The sequence below is a fragment of the Mauremys reevesii genome, linkage group 3 (assembly GCF_016161935.1).
Source record: "Mauremys reevesii isolate NIE-2019 linkage group 3, ASM1616193v1, whole genome shotgun sequence".
Lineage (NCBI taxonomy): Eukaryota > Metazoa > Chordata > Testudines > Geoemydidae > Mauremys > Mauremys reevesii.
Window position 1 is genome coordinate 78,106,540 of NC_052625.1, and position 12,228 is coordinate 78,118,767.

The window sequence follows — 12,228 nt, forward strand, 5'->3', positions numbered from 1 at the left end:
GTTTTTCTTAGGAAAACCTACAAAAACAGATTTGATAAAATAGCTAGGTATAATGAAATAGAATGTATTTAAAATAGTACTTAATTTTCTCTGGCTCTTTTTTTTTTTTCTCCAAGGTAACAAGTTGTGCTTGGGTACCAGACAGTTGCCAGCTTTTTACAGGTAGCAAATCTGGTGTCATCACAGCATATATGAACAGATTCTCTAGCAATATGGTAAGTATATCAGACAGGATTTATAATTAAGAATTTAGCTATATTACATTATTTTTCTTTTCTTATTCTTGCTGTTGTTTACTCCACTCCTTAAAACTAGACTTGTATTGTTAAAACTGCCTTGTATTATTTAGAGTTTTTTTAACTAAGAGGCTTTCAAAGTACCCTATCATATACATTTTAACAATAATTTAAATTTTGAATTCTGCATTTTAATAAGCATTTGAATGGTGCCCAACTTTTCTCTTCCCCATCGTTCCACCTTTAAAGAAAAATAAACGATTTTCCCACCCTATTTTACTTTCAACGCAAATGCTGATTTTTGTTGTGTTTGAGGACTATACTTAGTTACTAGTACATCACCATCAGGACTCCAGACACTTACTGTCCAAAGGAATAAATCTGCTGTCCAGATGCAGACATGAGAGATCAGAAAGAGGGGATACCACTACTCAGGGCACCCTGACAAAGGGGAAGGCCAGCCCCTCTCACAGAAACTCCAGTATCTTCTCCAGGTACCAAAGTGCCATGTCTGGACATTGCTCTTCTATCCACCCCTGACTAGTAGATGGCTGATAAATTTGAATCTCCACCTTACCCTCTAACTGCTGTAGAAAGGAGAAGGGGATTCTCTGAGTAAATCCTTGCCCCCTTGAAGTCAATGGGAGACTTGTCCAACCTCCTGTTCCTGAGCAAGCTTAGAGAAGCTAGCCAAATTCCAACTACAAGCTCACCTTACAGATGCCCCCCGACTTACGCAGTTGTTCTGTTCCGGAAAGCCTTGCATAACTCGAATTTTGCATAAGTCGTATACCTGTACATTACGCAAAAATTTCCGCAACTCGAAAAGCCTATTTCTGGCTTATGGAACTTTTCCCGTAAGTGCAAATTTGCATAAGTCGGGTCTTGCATAACCCAGGGAGCGTCTGTACTGAAGTTAATACTCTAGATGTGGCATAATCTGGATTCAGGCCAGGTCATGGAACTGAAACAGGTTTAATGGCATTGATGGCTAAAGGGAAGACATCCATTCTCATTCCACTGGACGTTTCTGTAGCATTTGACACTGTCAGCCATGCACTACCTAAACTTGTCTTGCCTAAGATGTGGCAGGGGTCCACGATGATGCACTGAAGTGACTTGAGTCCTTCCTTGAGAGACAACCCAATGAGTAGGGATGGGAAAATAGCACCTCTGCCACCAGACCCCTCCCTTGTGAAGTCCAACAGGAATCAATTTTGTCCCAGTGCCTGTTGAACATCTACATTCACCCACCAGGCAAACTGGTCAGATAACATGAACTCAAGTATCAGCAATATGCAGATAACACAAAGTTCAGACTATTCTTCACCACATACAACAATATCAGACACCAAGATGGTGCAGTGCTTGGATGGGATCAGCTCAAGGGTGAAGAATAAGCTGGCTGAAGTGGAACCCAAGCAATACAGAAATGATGCTGGTGAGCAGAGGAAAGTACTTTGAAAAGTTTGCAACCACAGTGCGAGCTCCTTCAGTTGAAGGTGCACACCCACAATTGGTCAATTCAGTCTGTAGCTTAGAGGAGAGCACTTGAATTCATTGATGACACTAAGCTGTTGCATACACACCATCTGTCAGTAGAGCTGGGCAAATAATATAAGAACGGCCATATTGGGGCAGACTAAAGGTCCATCAAGCCCAGTATCCTGTCCTCTGACCGTGGCCAATGGCAGGTGCTCCAAAGGAACGAACAGACAGGTTATCATCAAGTGATCCATGCCTGTCACCGAATCCCAGCTTCTGGTAAACAGAGGCTAGGGATACCATTCCTGCGCATCCTGGCTAATAGGTCCATCAATGGCTATCTTCCATGAAGCTATCTAGCTCCCTTTTGAATCCCTTTATAGTATTGGCCCTCACAACACCCTCTGGCAAGAAGTTCCAGAGGTTGACAGTGTGTTGCGTGAAAAAATGCTTTCTTGTGTTTGTTTTAAACCTGCTGCCTATTAATTTCATTTGGTGGCCCCTTGTTCTTCTATTCTGAGGAGTAAATAACACTTCCTTATTTACTTTCTCTATACCACTCATGATTTTATAGACTTCTATCATATCTTCTCTTAGTCGCCTCTTTTCCAAGCTGAAAAGTCCCAGTCTTATTAATCTCTCCTCATATGGAAGCCATTCTATACCCTTAATATTTTTGTTGCCTTTTTCTGAGACTTTTCCAATTCCAATATATGTTTTTTGAGATTGGGCGACCACATCTGCAAGCAGTATTCAAGGTGTGGGCATACCATGGATTTATATAGAGGTAATATGACGTTTTCTGTCTTCTTATCAATCCCTTTCTTGATGATTCCCAACATTCTGTTTGCTTTTTTGACTGCCGCTGCACATGGAGTGGATGATTTCAGAGAACTATCCACAATAACTCCAAGATTTCTTTCTTGAGTGGTAACAGCTAATTTAGACCCCATCATTGTATAAGTTAGAATTATGTTTTCCAATGTGCATTACTTTGCATTTATCAACATTAAATTTCATCTGCCATTTTGTTGCCCAGTCACCCAGTTTTGTGAGATCCTTTTGTTGCTCTTCGCAGTCTGCCTGGGACTTAACTATCTTGAGTAGTTTTGTATCATCTGCAAATTTTGCAAATCTTTTTCCAGATCGTTTATGAACATGTTAAATAGGACTAGGCCCAGTACAGATCCCTGGGGGACACCACTATTTACCTCTCTCCATTCTGAAAACTGACCATTTATTATTGCCCTGTGTGTCCTATCTTTTAACCAGTTACCAATCCATGAGAGCTAGCCATCCATCCATCCATCCATCCCTCCCTCCCTCAGGGGAGGAGAGGGATAGCTCAGTGGTTTGAGCATTGGCCTGCTAAACCCAGGGTTGTGAGTTCAATCCTTGAGGAGGCCACTTAGGGATCTGGGGCAAAAATTGGTCCTGCTAATGAAGGCAGGGGGCTGGACTCGATGACCTTTCAAGGTCCCTTCCAGTTCTAGGAGATTATAATTGGAGATGTACCAAATAAAAGAGGACCTTCCCTCTTATCCCATGACTGCTTATTTTGCTTAAGAGCCTTTGGTGAGGGACCTTGTCAAAGGCTTTCTGAAAATCTAAATACACAATATCCACTGGATCTCCTTTGTCCGCATGCTTGTTGACCTCCCCTCCCCAAAAGTATTCTAGTAGATTGGTGAGGCATGATTTCCCTTTACAAAAACTATGTTGACTATTTCCCAACAAATTATGTTCATCTGTATTGACAATTTTGTTCTTTTCCAATAGTTTCAACCAATTTGCCTGGTACTGAAATGAGGATTACTGGCCTGTAGTTGCCAGGGTCACCTCTGGAGGCCTTTTTAAAATTTGGCATCACATTAGCTATTCTCCAGTCATTTGGTACAGAAGCTGATTTAAATGATAGGTTACAGATGATAGTTGTAGTCCTGCAATTTCACATTTGAATTCCTTCAGAACTCTTGGGTGAATATCATCAGGTCCTGGAGACTTTTATTACTATTTAGTTTATCAATTTGTTCCAAAACCACCTCTAATGACACCTCAATTTGGGACAGTTCCTCAGATCTTTCACCCAAAAAGAATTGTTCAGGTTTGGGAATCTCCTTCACAGCCTCAACAGTGAAGACCAATGCAAAGAATTAATTTAGTTTCTCCGCAATGGCCTTATCGTAGATAAATAGATTTTTCATTTTGCTGGCAATTCCAAAAAACTGCAAAAACAAAACACTTTTTGGGTTGACCTGGAAACAGATTTTTTGGTATCTGGTCAGAGAATTGAACATCTGGGATGAAATAATTTTTCAATTTGGGGCACTTTTGACATAACACATAGGAATGGGATGGGTGGAGGAGGAAGCTGCCTCTTTAGGTCAGTAGTGAAGAAACTCACCTGGTTCAATTCTTCTTCTCCCTGACATGGAGAGGATTTGAACATGAGTTCCCACCCCTCAGGAGAGTGCCCTAACCACTAGACTATGTAATATTCAGGTATGGAACTTTTTGAATCCTGTTGAAGCTTCTTATGAATAATTATAGCCCTTGGAGCAGAGACTAGACTTGGATGTCCCATATCATATGTGAGTGCCCTGACCACTAAGCTGTTTATTCTAAACTGTTTGGTGAACAGGACAAAAATTTGTAAGTAGTTTTTGTGTTGACTGTAACTGCATTTTTCAGCAAATAAACTATTTCCCAAAAACTTTGCCCAGCTCTATCCATAAGTAATGCTTTCTATCATCTCCAGTTGGTTAGGAGATGCTCCCCCATCCTGATGAACAGTGACCTGGATTCAGTTATTCACATCTTCATCGTCTTTTGGCTGCAGTACCTAACTGTGGTATATGTGGGCATGAAGCCTTCAGTACTTTGGAAACCCCAATTAGTACAGAACCCTGCAGCACACCTCAATACACTAGCTACCACAAACAGATTAAACCTGTCCTCCATTCTCTACACTGGCTTACCAGAGAACATCAAGTCAGGTTCAAGGTCTTGATCCTTAGCTTCAAGGCACTCAGTGGCCTGGGCCCAGAGTATCGAAAATATTACCTAAAGCTCTGGAATGAAGACCACGATCAACAGCTTTAGTCCTGTGGTACAATGGAGCTTTTTATAATAAGGTTAAAGTCAATTTGTGCAGAAGACAGAACTTTCTTGGGGGCCAGTAAGAGACTGGCACAAACTCTCACAGGAACTAAGGACTCTTGCAAACCTTACCACATTCTGCTCTAAGTGCAAGGCATGCTTCTCTGACCTTGCCTTCTCTAAGATAGACATATAACTTCATGTATTAAATAATTTTAAAAAAAAATCCTTACCAAAACACTCCTCTGCACACCTTTTCCCCAGTGATGAGACTAAATAACGTGTGACAGATGTTAGTCATATCGCTTCATGCGTTGATGGAAGATGCTCAGATACTAGGATATAAAATAGAATGGAACTGTAATGGAGCCAGGATTTTACCTTCTGTTTTAAGTTGTCTTTTCTGTGAATCAGCCTCTTCAGTAGTTTGTAACTTTTTTTCCCAAGAAGTAGTGAATCGCTGACACAATTCTTGACAGTCCATCTTAGGCCACAGGGTTCTGAATAGCAGCACTTAAACTGGCCACAGTATTGTGTTATGTTGCTTTTGCTTGATAAATCTAGGAGCAGCAACAGAGGCCTAAGTGCTCTCTGCAGATTGAGGAGGATTCCACTGCATCAAGGTTAAAACTTTGCAGAAATTCGTGGCTCAAGCCTCACACACACTAGGAAAGCCCACCCACTGTGATCAATTAAGTTTTAAAGCCCCAAGCAATATCGGTTACATTTTTGGTAACTAAAATAGGAAATAAACTTTTTGTACAGAATACTTGTTTTAAAAATGCTAATAAAGAAACTAGCAATTTGTATTTGACAGCTGTAAGGCACTTTAGAACTGCGAATAGGAGTTCTTTGCTTTGCTCCTCAGGTGTCCTCTTGTGAGATCATGTTTGCTGAATCCCTCAGCACTGACACGTCTGTATACCTCAGGCAATGTGACCTTGCTGCCAGTTTTGTAGCATCTGTTGTTTAGTTAGTTGCTTGAGACAGGACTATAGGGAATGCCAGCATGTTTACTAGCATCTGTTCTGTAGTCAGCCCCCAAGCTGAGTGCTGATGTAGTGGAACAGCCTATTATAAATGCAGTACAGGAAGTGTCAATCAGGGCAAATCTTCATGTGTAAATCATTAAAGCAAGGAGACAGGTATGATGTTGCTAATGGACAGACATAAGAGTCTAGAGAGCCCTGCTTTCAGAGTTCTAGTGACCCATATCTCTGTGTTTTGAAAAAGTCCAGACAAACTGCTCTTGTCTGCTACTTTTTCCCAGGCATTGTCAATGTCTGTCATCCAAAACCCACTAAAGTACTGTTATGAGAAGTCACTCAAATCACTACCCTTACAAGGCCTCAGCCAAGAGGTTCTGGATGTTGGGCAAGCAGGTTGCTCCACTCTTTAGTTGTTCCTAATCTATCTGGGGCTTTCTTGCTAACAGAGAGGGAAACATTTTAACCTATTGTATATCTTTTTGAGAGAATAGATGAAACTGTGTGGTAACTATTGTATAATCCCTCACTCCAGTGCCTTAACCTCAGCCATCCAGTCCAACACAGAAAGAGGGCATTTTAAATATATGACCAACTTTAAATCAATTTATTTTTATATCTATGCCACTTTAAAAATATTTTATCGTGAGTAGAGTGTTTATATTAGTGTAGTGAAGTGAACATCAGCATTGGAAGGACAGATGGAAGAAATGAGTCTTAAGAGATTTGAAGGAGGCGGCAAGAGCTTCCATGGCACATAGTACTTACAAGTATGTTTCAGGCATAGAGGATAGCATGAAAAGTCATAGTTGCATGACTTATTAGCACAAATAAATTAAATTATCTGGTTCAAGAGTTCCATCCTTTCCCATTATTATCATTTTGTACTATGTATTATGATGGTGCCTAGAAACTCTAATCCAGGATTGGACCCCATTGAGATAGGGACCATAGAGACAAATAACAGAGAATCCCTGTCCCAGAGATGTAGGTGTCAGCAAAAGGTGGACAAAACTGACAAATTAGATGGGGGAAGTGGAAAGATGAGGCAGAAAAATTAATCTTGGCTTGACACTTTTCCCATTAAAAACCTTGTTTTAGTTCTGATCTTAAAATTCTAAAATAATGGCAGATCATACTTCTATGAATAGTATGAACATTACTCTGAGGGGATGTAGAGACTGGATATTCTTATTAGCAAGTATTATAGTACACAGTAGGAGGATATGTTTATCATTTTCTTGTGATTGGTTAGATGAAACATCTCTAAATGTTATGATTATTAAAGGTCAATCTTGTCCTGACTAGTAATCAGTATAACTAGCACAGAGATGGATGTTGCTATTTGTTGCTGAGATAATGACAGAGAATATATAACTAGCATGTTGTGAGTGAAATCTATTACCAGTTCTTTCTCCTTTTTTGTTCTGTGATGACTCTTTTCATCTTTTAGTAGAGCTATTGTATGCCCTATTTCCTCTTCCAAATTCCTAGATTATTACTGTGCTCTGAGGTAGTAAAGAAGAGCTATGGGAAAATTCATTGTAGCAGAGAGACTTTTTTACCTTTCTTGTATAAACATTATTCCAATCTCCTTGTACACTGGACTTCTTTTAATTGGGCAATTATCATTCTGATTAAGAAACTCTTCTAATTTAGAGGATGTTTTAAAAAAAAAGTCTGAGGAATTGCAATGAAATAAAACACAAGAACTAGCACTTATGCTTAGCAGTTTCATCTTCTGTTTGGCATTTAATTTTTGACAATTTCTGTATTAGAGCGAAACTTCACATTTCACACCTATTTAACACCTAGTTAAGCCCCTAGTTAAGCTAAGTTAAGGACTTAGCACTGGCTTAATATGTTCCCAGTATCTTGAGGTTTTTGCTAACTTTTAAAAAAAGTGCTGGTCATTGCCATTGACTGTTCCTCAACCCCCAATATTTCCTCTCCAGCCAGTCAAACTGAAATATGGAGATCTAGCTGCCAACTCTATTTGAGCTACTGACATAACATGAGTTTGGAAAACAGCCAGCCACACGACTTCTTCTCAAAGCTTGTGTATGTGAGAAGTGGGAGAATATAGTGCCTTTCACAGTTAATGTCTTACTCCAAATACTCATGTCAGCAATGTGTTTGCATCTTTAAAAGTCCTACAAAAAGCATCTGAACTGAAGATATGAAGCATTTAATCATGGGGTGCCAGTTCATTCCCTAAGATCTATACATATTGATCCAATTGAAAACAATGGAAGCCACACCTCCAAAATAAATAATAAGTTGATGTGTTTAATAATTCAGGTCTCCTTTTAATATCGTTATTTTTCAGCATTCTGAGATAGAAATGGAATCTCAAGTACATCTATATGGTCACACAGCAGAGATAACCAGCTTATTTGTCTGCAAACCATATAGTATAATGATAAGTGTAAGCAAGGATGGAACCTGCATCATCTGGGATTTGAATAGGTACAAATATAATTTCCTTGGCTAGCCTGAAAATGCTTACTTTCTAACTGTTTTAAAAATCTTAGTGTAAAATAATCATTTCAGATTATTACTTTCCAAGTATTTTAATCTTGTGTGAAACCAAAACTCGGTTTTAGTTTCCTGAAGCTAAACTGCGGGTTATTTAGAGATCTTTTATTCTTTGTAGGCTGTGCTATGTCCAAAGTCTTGCTGGACACAAGAGTCCTGTGACAGCAGTCTCTGCTAGTGAAATGACAGGTGATATTGCAACAGTTTGTGATTCAGGTATGTATGGTATCATGAATGAATAACCTATCCACATTTATAGACCAGATTTAAAGATGAACCAACTTTACCGGTGCAATGGTTTGTCATGTGACTTGAATCATTTGAGCAGCCAACTGATCAACTCAGTAACTTCTTATTTCTATACACAGTATGATGTCTATATCTTTTTTGTAGTTACAAATATGCAGGTGTAAGTGATTGACAGGACTGCATGTGTAATATTTTGATTTTTTTTTAAAGATTTGAAAGTTTGAGTCCTGAGAGATTCAAATTCTATTAAGTTAATTACTTTCATGATAGCAGTGATTTGTTTTCCAAGATACTGTATCCTCCTAAGGAGTTTTACTTCTACAAAGCAAAATTACATTTGCTAAAACTACAGTCTTGTTGGAGCATTCAGATGTCCCTTGATATATGCACTATATTGAGGCACCACATATGCTATATTAACAAAGAGTTCATTACCTAGTGACTCAAAGCAAACAGGAAAAGCATGTGTGGTCTTGCTGTGACTGGAACCAGAAAAATTATGTAGAGTAGTCTGTTTTTTTGTTTGGTGTTTTTAAGGGAAAAAACCTCCAGAAGAAAGTGTAGGCATTTGTTGTTAATGCAGAACTCGAGGGAGTTTGGAACCCTGCAATGAGTTTTCCCAGGAAGTCCCTGACTCAGCAGCCAAATGGCACAAAACAGCTTTTTCTTAATTGTTTTTCCTCCTCACACATCCCCAATCATGTATTTGGATATTAGGTCAAATTTTCACATGGGCAGTTAGAAGTAGCTTAAGGTGCATGATGATTTCACACTTATTGTATACACACGCAACAGCACTATATTTGTTTATGTAAGAGGAGGCACACAGAACAGCACTCATGACCTTTTATTACTTTTTTCTATCTTGTGTAGTTAATGTTAGTTTGAGGCCGTCATTTGGACAACACGCCTCTTTTTTTTTTTTTTTTTTTTTTTTTTTTTAATTTTTTTTCGTCTGCATCTAATTTTCTCCCTCATCACTGGAGGTAGGTAAGATAAAAGGATTAATTTTATAATCCATATGGCACCAAACAGTTTGTTGTCCCAACATTCACTTTATTTCCAATGTTTGGGTCTAGTCCTCTATATATAATGTCTTGGTTCTCAATGCTGAACTCGTACTATGAAGGAGAAGCTTCTAAGGTCTCTTCAGGAAGCTGCTTTCATTCTTCCTTCCTTACTGTATTCCCATGTAGAGTGAGATGGATCAAATACCATTCTAGCCTTTCAAAATCAGTGCTGTAAATAAAAATCTTGCAAGATAGCACAAGTCGGTTATTATATTAATGATGATTGAAGGTTAGGATCTCTGGCAATTACAGAAACACAATACATGGGCTTAGCATTCCAGGGGCAGGTCCGAGACTGAATCTGAGGCTTTGTCTACACTTTACTTTAGTTGTTAATACTTTTGTCGCTCAGGGGTGTGAAAAAAACACACCCCAAATGACAAAAGTTTTAACAACAAAAAGCACCGGTGTGGACAGCACTTTGTTGGCGGGAGCCACTCTCCCGTCGACGAAGCTACCACTTTTCATTGTGGGTGGTTTTATTTTGTCTATGGGAGAGCTCTCTCATTATAAAGAGCGGCTTCGCTACATGCCTTACAATGATGCGGCTGTAGTGGCACAACTGCACCGTTGTAAGGTGTGCAGTGTAGACATAGCCTGAGATATTCGTCTCCTTTATCTCTACCACTCTCAGGCCTTGTCTTCACTAGGAAAAAGTGGTGTGTTCTTACCTTGTGTTAGCTAATGTAGGGCAATTAACAAGAGGTAGAATCCTAGTAAAGACAAGGCAGTTTTAGTGTGAACACATTAGCAGACTGAGGTAAACAGAGAGAGAGAGAGAGAGAGAGAGAGATTACAGTGTTTACTGTGACCTGCTAATATGAAAACTAGCATTTTCAAAAAGTCATATTGGTTAGTAGAATGTTTATATAGCTTCCTTACTGCTAAAGTGCTAGGGCTTATATTATAAATCATATTAATTTTGTGGGGGTTTGCCTATACAAATAATATGGTAAAAAGAGAAAATAATTATGGTACAGTATTTGTACAGCTTTCTGATCTGAATCAGTTTTAATCTTTACTACACTGATCTCTTGCTGATGTGGGCTTGAAAGCTAAATGACATAGGCTATTCAAATAGTCTAGATTATCTTGTAATGTTCGTGGTTTACTTTGTATTACAGTTGGAGGGGGCAGTGATCTGAGACTTTGGACAGTAAATGGTGATCTTGTAGGACATGTTCACTGCAGGGAAATCATATGCTCTGTTGCTTTCTCTAACCAGCCGGAAGGAGTGTCCATCAATGTTATTGCAGGGGGGTTAGAAAATGGGGTTGTAAGGTAAGAGCATACACTCTTCTCCTTAAGTTCTTAATGTATTTTGCTGATAAACACTTATAAAAACATAAAATCAATGTTTGTTTTTGTTTTGAGACTGTATGCAGTTTTAAAATTATGCTAATATTCTGCTTTTACAAAAAGTTGAACTAGCTGTTCAACTGTTTGCAGTTTCTAAAATTAAACTTGTATTTATCCATAAATATTTAGGTTAAGTAGAATATGGAGAAAATTATTTTTTTCTTTCTTTCAGGCTGTGGAGTACTTGGGACTTGAAACCTGTGCGGGAAATTACATTTCCTAAATCAAATAAACCTATAGTAAGGTAAAAAAAAAATTGTTGCATAAAAAGAATTCAAGTTCCCTTTAAAAATAAATCTTAACTTTTGAAGACACTGACAAATGGGGGAAGTGGATGAACAAAACCTATCTGAAAACAGGCACAGAATCCTACTTGTTCCCCATGAAAATAAAATGAGCACAAATACATTGTAACATGACAGTAATAACTATTCTCAGCTGTTAGCATGATGAGATAAACACAGACCGAAACTTGAAGGATTCCCCTGTGGACTGAACAATGCTTGCTCATTTGTCTTTTAAAACAAAGTTCATATTTTTCCCCAGGATTTTCATATTATAATTCCTAATTTGACAAGTTATCTTTTTACTTTCAATTAAGCAGATTTTAAATGGTTAGAGGATGAACTTCAGTAGTAAATGACTTGTGTGGCTTTATTTTGTTGCTGTGCGTTTCTGCCTCACCCTTCCCCCTAGCTGGCACAAAAAAGCCCAGATCCTGCAAACAGTTAAGCACCTGTGTAATTTTGCACACATGAAGAGTCTCATTGATCAGTTATGTAAGAGCTATGCTCATGCTGAAGTGGTTTGCGGAATTGGGGCCCAAACTTCCACTAAAGGATGCTCTCAATGGGAATTTCCTTGCATGAAGGACTTGCAGGATCATGCCCTAAATTTCATAATTATTAAATAGTAACACAGTAACAAATTTTATTACAAGAATTTATATTTGTGTCCATTACTGAAGCAACATTTTAAAACATATTACAGTGATCACTGTTTAAAGCCAACACTTACCACTGTTACCACACCCTGGTAATAGTGGTTTCTGAAATACTGACTTGCTCTTCTAAGCGGCAGAAATTCTTTTTTTTAAATTGGGATGCGGTATCAATTATATTTATTTAGAAACTGGTTGTGGTTAATCCAGAAAATTACTTTTTAAATAGAGAGGAAAATGATTTTGACATTAGTTGTGTTAGGATA

At 38.5% G+C, this 12,228-nt stretch overlaps 1 protein-coding gene across 3 annotated transcripts in view; it reads left to right on the forward strand.

Moving 5' to 3' along the window:
* The window catches only part of LYST (lysosomal trafficking regulator), a 159,988-nt gene that overhangs the window by 144,099 nt on the left and 3,661 nt on the right, over positions 1 to 12,228 (forward strand). For all 3 annotated transcript variants that reach the window (XM_039528956.1, XM_039528954.1, XM_039528955.1), the window contains exons 48-52: positions 117 to 215; positions 8,136 to 8,275; positions 8,463 to 8,560; positions 10,788 to 10,944; positions 11,195 to 11,266. In XM_039528956.1, the coding sequence (XP_039384890.1) occupies positions 117 to 215; positions 8,136 to 8,275; positions 8,463 to 8,560; positions 10,788 to 10,944; positions 11,195 to 11,266 (566 nt within the window). The remainder of the gene's footprint in view (positions 1 to 116; positions 216 to 8,135; positions 8,276 to 8,462; positions 8,561 to 10,787; positions 10,945 to 11,194; positions 11,267 to 12,228) is intronic.